This window comes from Eleutherodactylus coqui, chromosome 8, assembly GCF_035609145.1.
Source record: "Eleutherodactylus coqui strain aEleCoq1 chromosome 8, aEleCoq1.hap1, whole genome shotgun sequence".
Classification (NCBI taxonomy): Eukaryota; Metazoa; Chordata; class Amphibia; order Anura; family Eleutherodactylidae; genus Eleutherodactylus; species Eleutherodactylus coqui.
Window position 1 is genome coordinate 127,552,214 of NC_089844.1, and position 22,650 is coordinate 127,574,863.

Sequence of the window (22,650 nt, forward strand, 5' to 3'; positions counted from 1 at the left end):
TTTTTCAGACGACGTTTACCGTGCGGGGAAAATAATGTGCTCCTTTGATAGATCCAACTTTTATGGACGCGGCGATACGAAATATGAATTTTTATTTTATGATTTATATTTTTTAACTATAGATATGGCAAAAGGGGGGTGATCTAAACTTTTATTACTTTTTTTTATACAATTAAAAAAACTTTATTGATTTTTTTTAACTTTACTGTTAAGTCCCTCTAGGGGACTACAATATGCGATGCTTTGATCGCTCCTGCAGTATGACGTAATGCTAGAGCATAACGTCATACTGCAATTTGACAGGCAGTCTCTCAAGGCAGCCCTGGCAGCCATGACACCTGCACGGCTCCCCCGATCTCACCGCACGGGAGGGGGCGTACGGTATCCCCGAATATCATTCAGGGCATTTGAATACAGGTCGCCCTGCGCCCTTTATTCATACATACCCCGACGGTCCAGGACGTAAATGTACGTGCTGGAGTGGAAAGGGGTTAAACAGGGTGGATGCTTTAGTTCTCAGCACTTTGAGTTAGGCCGGGTTCACATCTGCACTAGAACCTCCATCCAAAGGTTCAATCATTGATCCAGCACGAAATACCGCAAGAAAAAGCACTGCATGCAGCACTTTTCATCCGATAAAATGTCGAACAGATGAGCGGAAACCAAACGGACCCCATTATAGTCAATAAGACCGACCCATTCGGCCAGGGGATTCCACTTTCCTGCTCCCTGTACAGAAAATGTGTATATGTATGTATGTATATATATATATATATATATATATATATATATATATATATATATATATATATATATATAACTAATTAAAGTTGGGTAACCCCTTAAATAAATACTGTGGGCTTTTATAATTCAAATTGTGTGGTTCGTGTGTTTATTACTGATTATTAGTATTTTATTATTCATGTGTCATGTCCTATGAGGGTAGAAGAAGGGCTGACTGTGGAGGGAATGGTTAGTCAAACAAATCATCGTGCAGATGTGGAAAAAAGCCCGGGCTCCATGAGGACTATAGCCATACTATTCTAAGCACCATTCACACTACCTGGATTGTAGGATTCTAAATTCCTACAAGTACAGCAAGGCGTCCTACACAGCTATAATACAACACCTATAGAAAAGTCTATGGGCCTTACTGCACCCCTCATGCCACACCCACTCACATTCAAGTGAATGGGATTGAGCTGCTATACCAGGTACGGCCACTATGCAATGTACGGCGCTGCGCCTGGTAACTACTGAAGTAGTTGCAGGGCTCACTTAAACTCTTTGGCTATTTCAAGCAGCTGATCAGTCTGGGCCCTGAACGGCAGACCCCCACCGATCTGATATTGACGCCCTATACTTAGAATAGGTCATCAATATTTGAGTCTTGGAAAACCCCTTTGAGGGTATGTTCACATGACAGATTCTGCTGCGGAATTTACTGCAGCAATTGTGTCATAGATCCACACGCAGATCTAGCCCTGTCAATGGGCAAAATCTGTGTGCGGAAGTCTGACGCATTTCCATGTGGAACGCGGGTAAGAACTGATATGTCACTTCTTTACGTGGAATCGCGTTGGAAAGCTGCACTCAGATTTTGCCCATTGACAGGGCTAAATCTCTTTGTGGATCCTTGGCAAAAACCGTGGCAGAAGTGTGCCGCATGGAAAATTCCACAATAGAATGCGCTGTGTGAACGTGCCCCAAAGGTATGTTCACACGCAGCAGAATTGGAGCAGTTTTTTGTGTGCCAAAAGCCAAAAATAGGCTACTAATTTTAATACAGACCTGCACCAAAATACGCTTAGAGCGAACGCGCCCTCATTCTCATCCATTTCGTTCATACAAATAAAATCTGCAGCGGACCCACCTTCTGTGCTCTACGCTTAGGTTATATCCACACCGGACATATTTTCCACAGCCGTAAAATCTGCATGCAGAGGTGAAATCCGCTGTGAAAATCCGCAGTATAAATTGACTTCAGATTAAAAAACCGCGCCGCAGGAGTTTTTCTGCAGCATGTGGATGAGATTTCGCGAGAAAGACTATAGAACTTTCTAATGTTAAAAACGCATCGCTTGAAAAAAAGCAAGTATATGCATTGCAATGCGATAAAACGAAGGCTCCATGGGGAAAACATGGGCGAAGTAAACTGCAAAATGCAGAAAGATAGGACATGCCATCATTTTTGGCACGCAGCACTGCATGACTGAAAACATCGCAAATAGAAAAGAAACCATTGAAAAGCATGGGTTTCATAATTCTACGTTTTCATGCACTCTCGCGTCGCGTTAAAATCGTGCCATTTTAGAAACTAATACTCCAGGTGTGAACATCCCCTACTACTGCATTGTATATAGGGGCGCTGTATGTGATGTGTGAAACCAGCTATAGTACGCAAATCTGCAGATATTCTAAGTATGAAAGTTAATACATATACATATGGTATCCAAGGTAGAGGGCACAATATACAGGCCAGAGGGGCACCTAAGTAGCACAACATGTATGTCAACTTCTGTGGCAGAAAGAAAGTTATGCATGTGATCGCATGTAGCCCCGCCGCGCGAAGACATCGCACGTAGTCCCGCCGCGCGAAGACATCGCACGTAGTCCCGCCGCGCGAAGACATCGCACGTAGCCCCGCCGCGCGCAGACATGGCACGTAACCCTGCCGTGCGAAGCATCGCACGTAGCCCCGCCGCGCGAAGACATCGCACGTAGTCCTAGCGTACGATGACATCACCTGTAGTTCTACCGCACGATGACATCCCATGTAGTTCCACCGCACGATGACATCGCATGTAGTTCCACCGCACGATGACATCGCATGTAGTTCCACCGCACGATGACATCGCATGTAGTTCCACCGCACGATGACATCGCATGTAGTTCCACCGCACAATGACATCGCATGTAGTTCTACCACACGATGACATCGCATGTAGTCCTGCCACGCGAAGACATCGCACGTAGTCCTACCGCACGATGACATCACCTGTAGTTCCATCGCACGATGACATCCCATGTAGTTCCACCGTACAATGACATCGCATATAGTTCCACCACACAATGACATCGCATGTAGTTCCACCGCACAATGACATCACATGTAGTTCCACCGCACAATGACATCACATGTAGTCCTACCGCACAATAAGATTGCATGTAGTTCTACAGCAGGATGAGATCACATGGGATCTACTGCACGATGACATTGTATGTAGATATACTGCATGATGACATCTCATGTAGTTCTACCGCACAATGAGATTGCATGTAGTTCTACTACATGATGAGATTGCACGGAGTTCTACTGCACCACAAGATCACACAGGGTTCTAACGCACTGAGTTATGCTGCACCATGAGATCGCACGGGGTTCTGCAGGACCATAAGATCACACAGGCTTCTACCAAACAATTAGATTGCACGAGGTTCTACCACATGGAGTTCTGCCGCACCATGTGATCGCACAGAGCGCTACCGCACCGTGAAATCGCACTGGGTTCTACCGCACCACGAGATCGCATGGGGTTCTACTGCACTATGGGATCGCATAGGGTTCTATCGCACCAATGCGATCGCATGGGGTTCTACTGCACCATGGGATTGTACGGGGTTCTACCGCATGTTAAGATCACATGGGATCTACTGCACGATGACATTGTATGTAGATATACTGCAGGATGACATCTCATGTAGTTCTACCGCACAATGAGATTGCATGTAGTTCTACTACACGATGAGATTGCATGTAGTTCTACTACACGATGAGATTGCATGTAGTTCTACTACACGATGAGATTGCATGTAGTTCTACTACACGATGAGATTGCATGTAGTTCTACTACACGATGAGATTGCATGTAGTTCTACTACACGATGAGATTGCATGTAGTTCTACTACACAATGAGATTGCACGAGGTTCTACCCCCACCATGAGATCGCACGGGGTTCTACCTTCACCATGAGACTGAATGGAGCTCTACTGTATGTTAAGATTGCGTGGGATCTACCGCACGATGACATTTCATATCGTTCTACCGAACTATGAGATTGCACGGGGTTCTACCCCACCATGAGATTGCATGAAGCTCCACTGCTTAAGATTGCATAGGATCTACCACACGATGACATCGCATGTAGTTCTACCGCACAATGAGATCGCATGTAGTTCTACAGCACAATGAGATCGCATGTAGTTCTACCGCACAATGAGATCGCATGTAGTTCTACAGCACAATGAGATCGCATGTAGTTCTACAGCACAATGAGAGCGCACAGAGTTCTACCATATGATGAGAGCGCACAAGGTTCTACCACTCCATGAGATCGCACGAGGTTCTACCGCACCATGAGATCGCACGAGGTTCTACCGCACCATTAGAGCACACGGGGTTCTACCACACCATGAGATCGCACAGGGTTCTACTGCACCATGAAATCGCATGGGGTTCTACTGCACCACGAAATCGCATGGGGTTCTACTGCACCACGAAATCGCATGGGGTTCTACTGCACCACAAGATCACACAGGGTTCTAACGCACTGAGTTATGCTGCACCATGAGATCGCACGGGGTTCTGCAGGACCATAAGATCACACAGGCTTCTACCAAACAATTAGATTACACGAGGTTCTACCACATGGAGTTCTGCCGCACCATGTGATCGCACAGAGCGCTACCGCACCGTGAAATCGCACTGGGTTCTACCGCACCACGAGATCGCATGGGGTTCTACTGCACTATGGGATCGCATAGGGTTCTATCGCACCATGCGATCGCATGGGGTTCTACTGCACTATGGGATCGCATAGGGTTCTATCGCACCACGAGATCGCATGGGGTTTTACCGCACAATGGGATCGCATGGGGTTCTACCGCACCACGAGATCGCATGGGGTTCTACCGCACCATGAGATAGCACGGTGTGTAGCACACGATATGATCTCATGGGAAGTATCGCACGGGATGATCGCAGGGGAAGTATCGCACGATGACATCGCACGGGGTGTAGCGCACACTCCCGTCTCCTGCCCGGCCGCCGCTGACTCACCTCTCCTCCCCACTCCTCCCTTCCCTCCACGCAGGTGCGTCCCTCCCTCCTGCCCGGCTCCTGCTGACCTCACCGGCTCCACCTTCTGCTCTCCCCGCCGCCGCCGGAGCCACAAGTTCTCGTAGTGACAGTTGTCAGGGAGGACGGAGCCGGGAGCGGCATGTGAGGACCGGCTAGCAGGGACAGACAGTCAGCGGAGCCATGTCCCGGGACCCGGAGGCCGTGGCCAGGATCACCGAGAGCACCTACAAGGTGAGCAGCCGGGGCATGTTCAGGGCTTGCTGGGAATTGTAGTTCCTCTACGGCAGACCTTGACGAAGCATTCTGGAATCCTCTCTACTGTGTAGCCCGGGGATGCTGGGGCTTGTAGTTCCTCGGACTGGTGCTTGTAGTTCCACTGTTGCTGGGATTCCTAGTTCCAGCTGTGTGTTACTGCCCTATCTAGTGAGGGCACGCTGGTGCTTGTAGTTCTACTATTGTCGTCCAGTGTATCTTGCTGGGACTTGCAGTTCTCTCTTCCAAAGACTTTGTTTGTTTTGGCAAGTGATTCTTGTAGTTTTGGGGATTTCTAACCCCAAATTCTGGCATAACATGATTGGGGGTGTTATGTGGCTTGCTGATGCTTATTGTCCCACTGCTGGGACTTGTAGTCCTACAGCCTGCAAGATTCAGTATACTCGGAACATACTTGGACTTAATGTTCTGTTGTTGCTGATACTTGTAGTTCAGGCAGAGCATACACTAAAAGGAGAGATCTAATCAGACAAGTAGCCGTAGTCGGCCAGCTGTCAGGATGATGAGAGTTATACTCTTCCGGTTGCAGACTGCTGGTCTATACCATCAGCCGGGGTACAGTGTACATAACAGCAAATGTAGGGTGTATAATAATAGTGCTCTGTGGGCATAATCTAGTGTACCAGTAGGTGGCAGCACTAAGTGTTGGAATATGGTGGAGGATGCTGGTACTGTGAAGAAGAATGTTAGTACAGGATAGTACATTAAGGGGTCAATGCTCCAAATTTACGCGTCACCAAATCATCAATATGGGGCTTGAATTCCGCATCTGTTAAAATCCACGCAGCTTTCCTTTAGGCCTCATGTCCACGGGCAAAAGAAGAATTAAAATCCGCAGCGGATTTTAACTCTTCTCCTGCCCGCGGATCCGCATCCCATAAGGATGCATTGACCACCCGCGGGTAGATAAATACCCGCGGATGGTCAATAAAAGTGATTTTTAAAAAAACGGAGCATGAAAAAAAATGGACCATGCTCCATTTTCGTGCGGGTCTCCGGCGGGCTTCTATTGAAGCCTATGGAAGCCGTCCGGATCCGCGGGAGACAAAAATCGGAATTTACTCACCCGCTCTGGTTCTTCCCTTCTCCGTGGCGCCATCTTCTCTCCGTCACGGCCGGATCTTTTTTCTTCGGGCCGGCGCATGCGCGGGGCACGTCACCGACATCATCCTGCGCATCCGCCGAGCCGAAGAAAGGACGGCCGCGACGCAGAGAAGATGACGCCGCGGCGAAGGATCTGGAGCGGGCGGGAGGTAAGTTTATTCTTATTTTAAGAGCTCATGTCCGCGGGGAGGAGAGTCTCCATGGAGAATCCGGAGCGGGCCTGATTTTCCCTGTTAGAACCACAGGATTAAATGTCGCTGCAGAATGAAGGACGTCTTGCGGAATTGTTGTTGCGGATTTCTAACATACCGGAGATGTAATTCCATAATTAAAGTCTGCTTAAAAAAAAAAAGTAAAAGGTTCCACAGAACGCAAAACCCAGAACTGTGCTGCGTCCTGTGGAATAATATTCTGCCCGTGTGAAAGCCCCCTAAAAGTAAATCGGGGGATTCAAACATGTTTTTGTTTTTTTTTTTAAGTGCATAACGTCCCATTCTGGCCTGTATTCACAAACCAAAGTTGCCCATGAAAGTATATGGCGGCGTTAAAAACACAGCGAACACAGATGTAACAAGTGCATGTGGCCAGAAGGTAGCAAGAGAAAAGTAACAGTTGGCTCTTCTTGTGTTTTTGTTTGTTTTGTGTGGTTGAAAAAGAGATGACACACAAGTGGCAGAGTGATGTTAACAATCCGCACAAACCCAATGGAACACGCACATACACATGCAGCGAGATCAGAACGGCTTTCATGGACCAAAGTTGCCGTGTTCGTGTGAATGAGCGCATGGATGGGAATATTCGTTTCGCCAGCCGGCCTGAAACACAAGATATTCTAGAATCTGGGTAGAGATAATCAGATGTGAGTGCCGCCTGAGTAACCAACACAGAAGAGTGATGCTATCAGCCGTTCGGTCGTATCCTGCTGCGCACGGACTTCCTGCAGCTTCTCTGTTTTTATCATGTTATTTTAAGTACTTTATTATATCCGTCTGATAATCTAGAATATTTGCTGATCTGACGCCCACTGATACTGGAACACTATATGGAAATAAAGCACATGTCTGTGCCTAAAAGGGCTTCTTCATGTATCTTACTAGAGCATGTATATGAGGGGGATCCCCTGCTCCGGACTCCCCGTAGAGCTGCTGTTCTGCCTATTGGAGAGGTTGTCCCACCAAAAGAAGATATCCCTTGTCCACAGGATGGGGTTTACTGGGACTCTCATTGATCATGAGAACGGGGGTCCTGAAGGTGTCCAAATGACTAGAGGCGGTGGAGCATGTGCACTACTACACCATTAATTTCTATGGGACAGCCGGAGATGGCAGAGTTCAAGTGCTTGACAATTGGCATTAGTCATCACGTGCTTGAACGCTGCTCCATTCATTCGGGGACCTTTAAGACCCCCATTAATTAGATTGATGGGGATCCTGGCAGTTGAACCTGCACAGTCAGCTTGTTATCCCCTTTCCATTGGATAGGGGATAACTTTTGATGACCTATCCAAATAAGGACCCATCGCTTGGGATTCCCAGTGAAGAGCTGATTCCCCAGCCCGCTGTTAGTGCAGCATAAACAGCTTCACTTCCATTGAAATCAATGGGAGATGAAGCAGGCTGTAACACTTCTGCTTCTGACATCGGGGGGTTGGCTGCAGAAGTGCAAGGCTGGTTTCGCTGATTTTTTTTCCTTTTTCAGAGCTTTTCTTTCTCCCGCATCGTCGCTAGGCAATGATGCGGAATCCGCAACCTTTCTGCAATGTTAATTGCGGAAGGACCGCAGGTCGGATGGCTTCCAATGAATTCGATGGAAGCTGTCCGTGCGAAATCCGCACAAGAATAGAGCATGCTGCGATTTTATTTCCGCGAGCAAAAAACGCTATCCACTCGTGAGCGGACATGCAAATGCTCTATTCTTGCTTATGGATGCGGAATACCGTGGATTTTGGGAGACAATTGTAGACTCCGCAATTCAAATCCGGCTGTCCCCTATTGTGACATCTGGCTCTGCCGCACTGATAGCGGGCTGAGCAGTCAGGTCTCCGCTGGGATTCCCCAGGTGAGGGGGTCCCCAGTGATTAATGATCTATCCTGAGGACAGGCCATCAATAGTTTTTGGCCAGAAAACCCATTAAAAGTTCGGCATGTAATGCTGTATTTTTCCCCGTTGGTGGCCATATGCCTGGAATTCCAGAAGCTGGACCGACGGCGATCAACTGATCACCAGGACCGATGTCTGTAGAGAAGTGCCTGTGTGCGCCATGCAAACAGTTTTTCCGACTGGATACGATATGGTTTCTATGTACTGCGTTGCTGATTAGAAGTAATTTGAATACTAATTTACCTTGTTCTCTGAGCTCAGACATTAATGGGTTAATGATTATTTATAACCTCATGTTACACAGATGAGTCACTAAGCAATAACATGGGCTTTAAGGGGGTTCTCCTGATCTTCGCGGTTAAAGGAAGTGCAAATGGCCACACACGGTAGTATAAACCTCATCAATTACATGTAGCGCTATAATGCGGCCTCGAGTCTTGCGGTTGACCGTACAGCTTACTGCCATAAAGTTGGAATAGAGAAGCAGCGCATAAGCTTCATCACCCGTCATGCAAACTCCTCTGTGTCTTGGCTGAATTCTAGCACATTTAGAGTGCGATATCAGGCCGAGACACTTGGTCCAATATTGCGCTTACAAACGTGTGATTTTTATTCACTGCGATGCAAAGCGTTTTTTATTATCGCATTGCTTCTGTGAAATTGCGATCCTCTTGCGCATATTAGGATCACGAGGGTTTCCTATTAAGTTCTTGATATCGAGGTGAGCGTGATATCGGGACAGGTTTCTCGGCCCGGTTTCACGCTCGCCAGCGTGCATTTTTACATTGATGCGAGACGTTTTCTAGCAAAACCCCCTCCCAGCATTTCTGTGAAGCACCAAGAGAGGGAAAAGTTGTGACACCCTCAGCTTTCGCTACTGCGAAAATACGCAGTGAAAACGCGAGCACGAAACGCATACAAATACAGCTCTGCACGTTGACTTTTTGGGGAGGTAGGCCTCCGGATGCAGTAGAATCTATGCCAGAATACACTATAGCGCAAATCTACACCAACTCACAGCTGTAAGGACTGGCGAAAGGCGCACCAAATTTCTTAAGAGGCGCTGTTCTGATGCGCTGCTGTAAGATCGCCCGTCTTTAGCGGAACTCCCTAAAAGTATGTATAAAAGGTTGAAATGATCAACCGTTATGCTGGATTTACACGCCATATTGTGAGTGTGTTGCGTCTGATAAGCAGATGCAGCTCGCATCGAACCGCACACGACGCCACTGTTCACGTACAGACGGATCTGCACGGATGCCGCACATTGTCCTGTTCGTGTCCTTGAAGATGGCGGAGAAGTGCAATTTTTTTCCACACAGATCATTGCTTTGTGTGAAATCACTTATTACAGCTTCATAGGCTGTAATAGGGCCGTGTGCCAGAAAATGTGTCCCTGTGAATAGGCCCCCAATTACGCAAGTCTAGAGAACCCTTTTAGGGTGGTTTCACACGGGCCCGAAAATCGTGTGATTTTCACCTGATGCGAAAGTCAGTAAAAAAGCAGAATATGAAACAAATGACTTTCAATGGATTTCTTCCCATCTGCGATGTTTTCACTGATGCGATGTTGAGAGAGAGAAAAAATGCGGCGTGCTCTATCTATCTGCGATGTGCGATTTTATTTATTTTATCTCCCATGTTTCCCTATGGAGCCTCCTTTTTATCGCAACGTTGCGATATGATTTTAACATTAGAAAGACCATTGGCTTTTGTGATAAAAAATCGCGCCATTTTATCACGGGGAGCAGCAATGCGATGCCAGATTATTCTAGAAAAAAAAAGCATTGCCAATGCCTAAAAATCGTGGGACCAAAGACGCGATTTTGCGGCAATTTTCTCATGGGAAAATTGCGATCGTGCGTGTGTAACTTGCCATAGGCCTCCTTCACACAAGTGTTTCGCAAATCGCGGCGCTTTGCTGGGATTTTACTTTCACTTTCGTCCGCGGCCGAGTGCGGAGTTTAGCATACCTCATCATTGATGAGGTGCGCTAAACGTCCAAAATAGAACGGACTCTACTCGAAAATCGCAGCGCTGGAAAGGGTCGCAATCGAGCGACTGTCTGAGAGGCTCCATTGACAACAATGGAACAAACCGTAGGGCCTTTCACGCAGAGAATAGAACCCATTGATTTTAATTGGTTAGTCCACGTCTCCGTTTTTTGTGTGGGCATTAAGTACGTGCAGAAAAAAAAAATAGAATGTGTTCAATTTATTTTCGTAGTTCCGAAAAACGCAATGCCCGTATGAACGAGGCCTTCAGGTGTATTTGAGCCTCTGGGGTAGAAATGCGCCACTTATTTAGCACACAGTTTCCAACTAGAAGGTAAACAAGTTTCCAGAGTGTTTTTTACCCTTTTTAACATATAAATCCGGTAAACTATGTGGGGATTACAGGACTTGTGTACAATGCCCTGAATACAGCGCACTGTGTGCCAGGAAGACCAATCACAGCGCAGCTTTCATTTCTGATACTGCTGTGGTAAAATGAAAGCTGCGCTGTGATTGGTTGCTATGGGTAACAGACGTCTGGATTAATGAGGTCCTAAATGTATTGCAAATATGGCCACATTAATGGACAAACGAAATCCCACTGTCAGCTCGCAGTAGGGAGCGTTTGGAACTATGAGCTCTTAGTTCACGTCTGCGTATTTGTTACGCAGTTTTCGGTCGCTTGAAAAGAGCGCAGAATGGCCTAGTTTGGAGCATATTTCACACATTTTATTTCCATTTTTGGCGCAGCAATAAGGCAATCTACGCTGTTACTTTTAAAAATCTGTAATTAAGCATCCGGTTTTTTTTACATTCTAGTCAATGAATGACGGAACTGAACAGAGAGATTGCCGATTGGTTCCGTTTTTGATGTCTGTTCAACTGATTGATTTTTAAATGAGCGTGCGCATAAGACCCAATGTCCACGGGCGGATTTGATTTACGGAATTCATTCGGAAGATCCGCAGTTCAAGCCGCCCATAGGAAAGCATGGCTGTCCTCAGCCTAATTAACACATTCGGGTTTTATTAGTGGAATGCTCCATTTTGCGCGGATGGACTCCATTGATCTCTATGTAAGCGAGCGATCCGCGATGCAAATCAATTGCGGATTTGTAAGCGGATACCTCACTGGTTGCTTGGAGACCAAGCGGGTAGGAGGGGGAAGGCAGGCACTTTGGGGTTACGATTTTTTTATTTTTTTGCAAAAAATTACATCCGCAAATGTTGACAAGCATTTAGAAATCATTTGCGCACTGACTCGCTGGTCTTCCGCAGCGTAAATCCGCGTGTGCCGGGGACATGAGGCCTACAGCGGATCTGTATTAAAACATGCAAATGCAAACAAATTGATATAACCTATGCCGATCTACTGGATTTGTTTAGTAAAACGGACTATGGTTTCCGCTAAATTACTTATTTTTTAATCCCTTTCGTTTACAAAAAAAAAAAAAAATCGGATCTGTTCAAAATGGAGCCGGACGTGCTGATGTGAATGAGCCCTTGGAGGGATTGTGCGGTATATCTCGCTGGATGCGGTTTTACATCTAGTCATACCCTGTGCATCCTTGTGTACAAGGGAGGAGGCGCAGTGTTTATGCTAGGTAGACTAATGGCGTCCTGTCCACAGAGCGCAGTCCTGCCGCCGCCGTCCTTATCAGGCTTTATTTACACTGCTGGTTCGTTGGCAAACTACATAGACTAATAAGTAGCACGCTTGCTTGCCCATAAAAATTTATATGACCGCTTGGCTCTGTGTCCACCTCGTAGACCTTGACCAGAGCAGCAGCACGCCAGAGTGGCCACCATTCCTGTCAGACTTCACTTGCTATGGCCGTACAGTGAGGAGGAATGGGAGGCTGCGGGCCCCATGAGCGGAGTCACCGTAGTGGTCCATAACGTGGGAGTTATGTAAAAATAAAACACTTGGAGGCCTACAAAAACATAGTAGGGCCCCATAGAGTTTTATCAGTGGGGTATTACGGGTCAGTACAGAATGCGGCCTTAAGGCGAGAACTGCGGTACAGAGCTATTCCTGGAGACCTCATAGGTGTAGGCCCCCTGCACACTGCCATCCACGTGGAAGCCGCGAAAAAATGGAGCATGCTGCAATTTTTTTTTTTTTCTTCTTCCGCTTCCACATTGGTTTCTGCAAATGTGCAGGAAGAATCGATTTCCCATAGCATGCTAAGGGCGCTGTTTGCTGCGGATCCGTGGTGCAGATGCCCACCACGGGTGGGAAATAACCGTTTCGGGTGGGAAAACTTTTTCTCTTCCCTCATGTCTGCTCATTCCTATTAGGCCTCATCTCCACGGGCGTTTTTTCATTGCATCAAACGCGGTGAATGGAGTCAGTGAAAGTCAATGGGCTTTCATTGATCCATGCAAATGCAGATACGCGTGAGAAATAGATGGCAGCATGCTCTTGTATGGACAGCGTATGCAAACATTATCCATACGCAGTACATTGCGTATGAGTGGCGATTCATACGCAACCCCACTATGCAACAGATCGGGCAATTTTAAAAGACAGTCACACTGCGCATGAAATTCGCGGCCATGTGCAGTACGCTTGCTGTCCATACGCCGTCTCTGCCAGCAGAGCAATTATTTACCGTATTACGGACACATATTTCCCATTAGAAATACGCGGTGAATGAGACTATTCATTCTTCCATTCCCACCTACGTGTGGACACTGTTTAGATATACAGGACAAATAAACCGCAGTATGCTCTCTTTCTCCGCGTATCAAGCGCAGGCCTTCAATGGATTGCGTATGAAATGCTGTCCATACGCAGGCATTGCGAAAGGGCAGCGTTGCGATACACATCCCCGCTCTGAACAGAGAGGGAAATTTGGAAAAAAAGAAAGAAAACGCACTGCGCATGTGACATCATATTCCCTCGCATGCGCGGTGCCAATCACATTCCGTACGCAGTCTCGACAAGTTCCCAGGGTCACGCGCCATAGTCAGGGCGGGATTCCACAGGCATAATCCGGACCTGCCGTGTGATTTGGCGTAACTCTAAGTCTATATTCATACGTGGCAGATTTATTCCAGAAACGTCGGCAACTAAAAATCAGTTTCTTTCATCTAAATGGTGTTTTTATGGTGGGAAACCCGTGGATCGCTAGAAGCCCCCTCCAGTCACAGAAATATCTACATAACATCTGCTGCGTGACTAAGAGCAGGGATTGCCCTCTATTTTAGGAGGAGCTGCCCGGTACTGACAGGGTTAAGTTATTAGGGTTCCTTCCGCAACAAACAGTGAATACTTTATATTTGGTGTTTGCTGCCTTTAGGCGATGAGTTATTTTTACTTTTGCTTTTAATTATGGGAAATTTTGACTAATGTGGCTTTTCTTTATGTGGCAGCCCGGTCACCAGTTGGCTTGTAGCCTGGAAAGAGACGTGAAAAACTCTTGTGTGTCTTCTAAAGGGGCGAGGATGACTACTGCGGGAAAGTGTTCAGGAAAACCAATCCATATGTCGAGAAAAGCCTAATATTGTGGCTCCGTTTAGTATAGACAGAAATAGGGCTGCCGTAGAGGTGCTTGATGTTCCCACTGTACCTCCATACTGGATGTCGACGCACTTGGTTTCTTCTGACGGATTCCAAAAAATTGGAGGATGTTCTTTTGAACTCTTTATGCATGTAGTTTCTTCTAAGGAAAAACATGTTTGCACATATGGAGTCCATTGGCGCTTGGGCGACCATCTGTACCAAAGAGGAAGCTGGCATCTGAGCCTTCTGGATGCATGTAATTGGGTTTGGGCACATGATTACAAAAACTAGCACCCCGACACATATATGTCATTCCTGGGGGGGTTATTTATACGAGGATTTTATGCTGAGCTGAACTCAGCGATGGACGGAGAGTGCACGGTAAGTCCACCATGGGCGCACATTTACACGCAAAGGCTAACGCTCAAAAGCTGTCGTTTGGACAAATTGTGAGCGATAATCGTTGCAGGTAAATCAGCCTTTAGTCACAGATCCAGTTAGTGTCCTCCTCCATAGTAATGTGATTAGACAAACTTAAAGGGGCATTCTACTAGATTTCTTAAAAGTCTGATAAATGCGTCTCGCAATGCACCAAACTCGCGCGTGATTCTTGTGTGAATGTAGCCTTACTGGGCTATCAGTAAATCCAGACTTTGATGTTTGTGCCCATACCTCATTGCGGACATGTGGGGTTTGGCATTTTTCGTGAGAAGGGCCTGAAGTGCTCTGGATAGCTGTTTGAACTGTTGTTAAGGCTAGGTGTGTTGCTGGAAGTAGAAGCCCTTCTGACACAGGCATGACGTCTTCTGCCTGCACGTCATTTTCTGAAGAATCACGGCCGCGCTCCCTATTCCTGTATATTTAGTCAGCGGGGAGCGGGTGTCATTTGTTGTGGCATTACAGGGAAATAATTCTGTTTCGCTGTCCAACCTGCGGCACACCTTCACTTTCTGCTGAAGATCGGTCCTCCCATCTCCTCACAGGAGGAAACTTGCCTTTCTGCTTTGTTTGTTGTCTCATTGTGAATCATCCGTCTTGCTGCACAAGTTAATTTGTTTCTATATACATTATATTGGTTGTGTCAACTGAAGGCCCCGTACACCTTAGGCCTCATCTCATGTCCAAGGGGAAATTCGGGCCTGCACATATGCCCCATGCAGAATCCCGTAGCGGGTCCCTCCTGCCCCACGGACGTGAGGCCAAGAAATTCGATTATACTTACTTGTCCGGACGCTGTTGGTCTCCCCTCTGTTGCAGCCAGATCTTCGTTCTTCGGCCCGGCGGATGTGCTTGACACGCTGGCAGCGTGCCACGCGCATGTGCCGTGCAAAAAATTTTTTTTTGAACTCCTGCTTTCCTGCGGTCCCGCAGCACAGCACAAATACAGCTGTGGGTGTGCCGCGGGACCAGACTGCTTCCGTAGGCTTCAATGGGAGCCGTCCGTGCAGGAAAACTGCACGAAATGGAGCATGCTGCGGGTGCTTTCCTGCACATGCGATCCGCACCAGGGAAAAATACTCACTCGCACTCACTCACTCGCGCACACACACACACACACACAGGCCATCTGCAGATGGTCGGGTCGGAACCCCTGCGAAAATTCTCGGGTCTCACCTGCTCCCGCGGCTCCGGCTCTGTGATGTGCCGGACAGTTGACGCATGTGCAGAGCGGAGCCGGCCCGGCATTACTGACATTTCTGTGCGGACCGCTGCGAGACCCGCGCAGAAATAGAACATGCCGCAATTTGTTTTCCGCATGTGATTTCACGTGGACAAATCGCATCCGTCTGCTGCCATAGGATTGCATTTGAAAACGCAATCCTAGGCAGCCACGGACGTAAATTCTGCGGAATTTCTGCCCGTGTGCAGGGGGGCCATACACACCCACCCCATTGGGTGACTTTAAAGAAGCTCTCCAAGACTCAGGGAAGTATGGCAGACAAACTTTGTTACCTCTACCTTGGCCTCAGTGCAGCATTAAAGCGTTGTCCAGTTGTAAACTATTGATGGCCTATCTAGATAATCAATAATAGATTGATCTGGAACCCCTACCAATCAGCTGTTAGCCAGGCCACTACACTCATGCAGACAGATTTATCACTGCAGTGGTTAGGCCTGGTATCTCAAGTAAAGTTCTAATTTACTGAAATGGAAATTTGGCCTGCAATACAAAACTTCACCAATGCAGTGAGAATAGAGCTGTCTGCTTCCTGCAGAATTCTGCTCCGTGCACAAGCACACTGTTACAGAAAACTGCTGATTGGTTGGCTACCGACTGGTGGACTCCCCACTGATTTGCTATTGACGGTCTATAATAATTTACAGCTAGACAACCCCTTTAAAAGTTGCCAAGTTGTAATGATGTCCTATCTGTGAACACCATGTACTCATGTAGGATAAGTAGGTAGGCCTTAAAATTAGGAATATAGATATTACATGTTGTATTCAGGTGATGCCCAGAATCTTCCTCCATCTGGCAGCCAGAACCGGATATTCTGGTATCCCTACCCACCCTTCGTTTCCTTGCATGTGACATCACTGCTTTTCTTCACTCATCCTGTGTTGTCACCCCCGGGCTCTATTTGTTGTTTCTAGGCAACAAACCAAACATTTTTCAAGCAGCATCACTGATTATAAGTATTTTACCATTGTACGCCATTGATCTTTGGTGCCAAGTTATCATTTTATGTTTATACTAGATCAGATGGGCATCCAGCTTTTAGTACCTACACAGACTTGTAACTGAGAATGCGCCAATGTTGCAGTGCAAATTGCATCAGAAATTGCACTTGCACCACGTTTGTGTTTTTAGACCCCCTTTTTTTTTTTTCTCGTATGAAAAAGGAGGGGGGAGCCTTCACAGAAAGGGTATGGCTTATTTGGAAAGGGGCCATGGCTTAAATACAATGTTTGCAAAAATTTTGTTGCAAAAACTGTGGTAATTGAAACCAGAATCGGAGCTACAGCTGTTTGAAGTTCAGTCGGTTTTTAACCAGCACATTAGATCTTTTTAGGGCAATGTCTTAGCTGACTACTGGCAGCCACTCTGCGGTCCACTGCAGTCCCAGTGATTGCTGTGGCATATGATGTCACAAGAAATCAGGTGTCTGCAGCAGCCAATGAGAGCCTGCAGCATTACCGATCTTTCTCCTGATATCAGCTCTCACATTCAGAGTGTTGCCAGGGGTGAGACTGCAGTGATCACATAATTTCCTGTGACATATCGCAACAATCACCGGGACCACAGCGGGCTCCTGGTGGCAGCAGAAGGGTAAATATATTTTAAGGGCTTATTCACAAAGTTGATTTTTTTCATCCGTACTTGCAATGGATTGCAGACGCTGACTCATTTCAGTCAGTGGGGCCATGCAAACTTTTTTTTTTTTTTTAACAGTACGTCCTATTCTGGTCTGATTTCCTAAACGACAGTCACCCATTCAAGTCTATGGGTGCACAAAACGGTTGACATTTGAGTGCACTCCATTTTTCACAGATCATTGCTAAGCAATGCAAGGAAAAAAAAGTAGCACCTTCTTCTGTTTTCAAAAAACGGATGAGACCGTAAAAATTTGAAAACACGCAATGCATGTGAATGCCCAACGAACATACGCATGGATTAACCCTTTGCAATCCAATTTTGGATTCAGGGTTTCCTAAGTGGCTTTCTCTTTCAGGGATTATACAATGGCGCCATCTGCTGGCTAGAGCCAGTACTACGGTATGGGACATGCTGGAGAGGCCCCCCGACAACAGAGCAGCCAGTAATCTACAGTAAGAATACCCTGCCGGACGTCTTCCGATATGGGAGCTTCACAGCCTTCAATCAGAATGTCTTCAGACGTCACAGTGGATTGGAAAGGGTTAAAATAGGACTGTTTTTCACAGTATAAAAGTGGAAACGAGTGTCTGAATAAGGCCTAACTGTTCAACCGGATTAGTAAATCTGCCCGGATGTGTTTACAAATTGGATCATCATCGAAAGGTAGTCTGATCACTTAGTTGGTAGACCAGATGAATAATAGCAGATCTCTAAGGTCTGCTAAACCAAACGTATGGCTTTCTAATATTTGAAAGACTGGAAATTTACAGACATGTCCCTCCATGATTCATTCCAGAACACCCCCCTCCTCTCCCTCGAGGGTCAATGCCAAATGTCTTGAAACTAGATTCTGTAAAAGACATTTGCAGATTTCTGTTGATCCTTCTGAGGTCATCCTGGAAATCTGGCAGCGCTCTTCAGATGAAAAACAAGTTGTGCTACCTGAAATAAAAATCTTTCGCAATTTAAAATTGCTATTCGCTCAAAACAAAAGTGTTGATGGAAGGTTTTTATGAATCATAAAAACTCCAAATGGAAATGTCTTGCTCAGCAAATTCAGAAACTGGTGTCACAGTCACAACGCGTAAATGTCACGCCATGAAAGTAACATTTGTGTCATTAGACCACCCTGATATCAACCTGTCGGTCCATAGGAAGACAAAAAACCACTGACAATACCTTGGTGAGAGACTCGCCTAGAAAAGAAAGAGGAAATCCATCTGAAGAATCGGGCATGGAACCCGCAGCAGAAATCCAAGGCGCATTCTTGGATTTCTACCCCAAACTTGTAGCTTGACATGTTGAAGATCCACATGCGAATTTAGTTCTATTCATCTGAGCTAATCTGCATGAAGTCACCCTGCCATGATTTCTGTTTCAAGAATTGACTTGTCAAAATTTTTTCCATAAAGAAGACATTTCTTTTTCCCAGTCATCTCCGCAACGGCGCCCCCAGAGATTGCCTCCTCCTGAGGTTTAAAGCACCCTTCCCACTGTCTTCTGTTTTTTCCTGCCCTGTTAGTAGGCAGGTATCCAGAGAGTTGCTGGAAGCCAAGAGTTAGGGCCCGCTTCTCCCCTTTCCAGGCTGGCTGCAGGGCCCGCTTCTCCCCTTTCCAGGCTGGCTGCAGGGCCCGCTTCTCCCCTTTCCAGGCTGGCTGCAGGGCCCGCTTCTCCCCTTTCCAGGCTGGCTGCAGGGCCCGCTTCTCCCCTTTCCAGGCTGGCTGCAGGGCCCGCTTCTCCCCTTTCCAGGCTGGCTGCAGGGCCCGCTTCTCCCCTTTCCAGGCTGGCTGCAGGGCCCGCTTCTCCCCTTTCCAGGCTGGCTGCAGGGCCCGCTTCTCCCCTTTCCAGGCTGGCTGCAGGGCCCGCTTCTCCCCTTTCCAGGCTGGCTGCAGGGCCCGCTTCTCCCCTTTCCAGGCTGGCGGCAGGGCCCGCTTCTCCCCTTTCCAGGCTGGCGGCAGGGCCCGCTTCTCCCCTTTCCAGGCTGGCGGCAGGGCCCGCTTCTCCCCTTTCCAGGCTGGCGGCAGGGCCCGCTTCTCCCCTTTCCAGGCTGGCGGCAGGGCCCGCTTCTCCCCTTTCCAGGCTGGCGGCAGGGCCCGCTTCTCCCCTTTCCAGGCTGGCGGCAGGGCCCGCTTCTCCCCTTTCCAGGCTGGCGGCAGGGCCCGCTTCTCCCCTTTCCAGGCTGGCGGCAGGGCCCGCTTCTCCCCTTTCCAGGCTGGCGGCAGGGCCCGCTTCTCCCCTTTCCAGGCTGGCGGCAGGGCCCGCTTCTCCCCTTTCCAGGCTGGCGGCAGGGCCCGCTTCTCCACGGTTTAGAATGCTTTTCACTGTGGCAGAGAGCGCGGTTTAAAGTGAAGGACTGCAATGGACTTCACTGCATCTCTCCTGGTTACCCTCTCCTAAGCGTACACCTAACTATTCATTTGGGCATGCACAGAGCCAGCTGTAGGGTCGAGCTCAATGCCCTGATGTGGCATTGTGTGCTGCTGATGTCACAGGAAGTGCCTAACTAGCCCACGTGATTGGAGTAGGTGTGGATTTACGACGCCAAGCATCATGGGACGTAATGACATCAGTTGGGGGTGCAGCTGCAATTAAATACTGGCGGTCAGCATAAAAGACAGGTGGCAGAATAAAACAAGCCTCCTTATCCTACAGTTTATCTGCAGTGCTATCAAGGTATGAGCAGTCCAGCATCTAATAACCCTGGTAGTGTAAGCAGCCCATTTGGGTGCATCATACAAATCCTATAATATATTTACTGATGCTTTTTCCTGCTGTTCCCTTTTGGTAGTGGGGATAAGGACTTGGCTGGTTCTGCTAATACCAGACTGAAAAAATGCACTTCATGTATGAAGAGCGATCAGCGACGGCTTAACGAAAACTGCGGGATGTCAGTGCTGTTAGACACAACGATTATCGCTCAAAAGACGGCTTTTGAGCTAATTTTGAGCGATAATCGTTTTCTAAATCAACTAGAATTACATATTTCAGAAGAACCCCCGTGAACAGATTCTAGATTTATTACCGATTCTTAAAATGGCGACCAGCTTTTTGGCAGACACAACTGCAGAGTCAGTCAAACTATCAGCACATCCTGCAGCCTTGTCTCATTCTACTAAAAGAGGTTAATGGCTTAAATCCTGGTCAGGGGATATGGCTTCAAAAAAAGAAGCTGTGTTCCTTGCCTGTCCATGGTCAATTTTTTTTTTTTCCCTCCAAGAAAGCTTCAAATAGGAAAAGAGCTTTTCCTTAAGAAAAGACACTAGAAAGAAAAACGCCTTTTTTCGTACCTCAGCGCAAACTCGCCAAGGAGGGTTGGAAGGATGGGGGGGGGGGTGCTTTAAACCAATCTCAGGTGGTGCTGTTGTGGAGACTTCCAGGAAGCTGGATTACCGGTGAGTCTAATTCCTCTTTTAGTGCATAGGGAGAGTTCTGTCCTCCTTTTTAAGTCATTGGAGTAATTTACGAAGCCATTTACACCAGTTTATTGGCATATAAGGCTGGGTTCACACGGGGCGGATTTGCCGCGGAATTTCGCCGCGGCAAATCCACATGCGGCCACTAATCCCGGGATTAGCCTGCCATGTGAACGAGATTTCTCAGAAATCTCGTCCACACGGGACGGCAAATCCGCTGCGGCCGCAGCGGAAGAGCGAGTGGCCGGGCCGCTTCAAAGCCGCTGCGGGTTTTGCAGCCGCGGTTCTCCCGGCGGAAATGTCGCGGTTTTTCGCTGCGGCCAAACCGCGACATTTCCGTCGGGAATCCGCCCCATGTGACCGTGGCCTAAAAGTTGCACATTTTCACACACTTCATACTTGCTCCAAAATGTATGACTTTTACCTTTTCCTGACACTTTGTCGAAAAGTGGTGAGAAAAGAGTGTGTGGTTTAATGAAAGGGGTCATAGTCTTCTACAGCCCATCGGATTTGCTAGAATTTACTAAAGAAACTGGCGTACTTCATAATGTAACTCTACACCCGGTCTCTTCTGGGTGTAAATTTCAGGTGGGGGCGCACAGGTGGGACAAAGATGCAACTAATGTATTAAAGCGACCCTATGGTTTTGGGACCAAAGTCTGTCCTGAGGCCAGAGGGTTGAGAAGTATCATACTTGTACTTGAGCTTCTCTTCGTGGCCCCTCAGTTCCACTGGTGCAGTGCTTCATTTTCAGATAGTTAGGGTGGCTGCTGCCATCTTTTATCTATCTAATAGACACTGTGAACTGCTTTGCAATTGGCCAGGGCTGCTCAAATCAGTGCTGGCCAATCACAGAGCAGCTACAGTGCATTGGTAAATAAAATGCTACCATTGAATTATGAAAGCTCTGGTAGTCTACATGGTGGCCATCTTTGCCACCTGGTAATGGAACCAGAACCAGTGGAATGAAGGGCTGAGAAGAGAAGATAAAGTACAGGTTAGAAACCTCTTCACCCTAAGTGACTATACAGAATTTTGCCCCGAAACCGGAGGGTCATTTTAAGAGCACTCCACTTTATTAATGCATGTGTCATCTGTAGAGATGAGCGAGTATACTCGGTAAAGGCAATTGCTCGAGCGAGCATTGCCTTTAGCGAGTACCTGCCCGCTCGAGATGAAAGGTTCGGGTGCCGGTGCGGGGGAGCGGTGAGTAGCGGCTGTCAGCAGGAGGGAGAGAGAGATCTCCCCTCCGTTTCTCCCCGCTCTCCCCTCGCAGCTCCCTGCCCGCCGCCGGCACCTGAACTTTCATCTCGAGCGGGCAGGTACTCGCTAAAGGCAATGCTCGCTTGAGTATACTCGCTCATCTCTAGTCATCTGTTACTCCATTGGCAATTATCTAAGAACAGCGTATAAAACCCTGGTTTTAGTTTATTGTGCCCCTATGGTCTTTCTGAAACGCCTCTGTAATGATGTGGTGCCTATCAGGATTCCATACTATCCATAGTTGGGGTAATCGGGACTGACCATGTGGCTAGACTAGCCATCGAATGTCTACAGCCACCGTTACAAAAACACATACTTGGTTCTCTTTTTATTACTCCTTTCATATACATCCAAGTTTTTCATCTTTCTCTCAACTTCTTTGTTGCTTCATAGCAATTTCGAAATCTGCATTGTGTGCGGTCATAGATAATAAAAATCAGCTGGAAAGCACGTATTGGATATTAGGTGGAAATGACATATGTTGATGTCTAAATCCTAGAACTGGCACATATTCTTAAATTATGCAACCAAAAATGATCTCAAGATCCAAGTTATTGCAAATGAATATTGTGTTCATCATTAGGACATGTTTTTA

The 22,650-nt window shown here is 47.3% G+C and overlaps 1 protein-coding gene across 2 annotated transcripts in view; it reads left to right on the forward strand.

Moving 5' to 3' along the window:
- The first annotated feature begins 5,124 nt into the window (after nucleotides 1-5,124).
- The window catches only part of BAIAP2L1 (BAR/IMD domain containing adaptor protein 2 like 1), a 95,805-nt gene continuing 78,279 nt past the window's right edge, over nucleotides 5,125-22,650 (forward strand). The window contains exon 1 of one of the 2 annotated variants that reach the window (XM_066576376.1): nucleotides 5,125-5,313. In XM_066576376.1, coding sequence (XP_066432473.1) covers nucleotides 5,263-5,313 — 51 coding nt within the window. In that variant the 5' untranslated portion in view covers nucleotides 5,125-5,262. The remainder of the gene's footprint in view (nucleotides 5,314-22,650) is intronic. The other variant, XM_066576377.1, reaches the window with a different exon arrangement.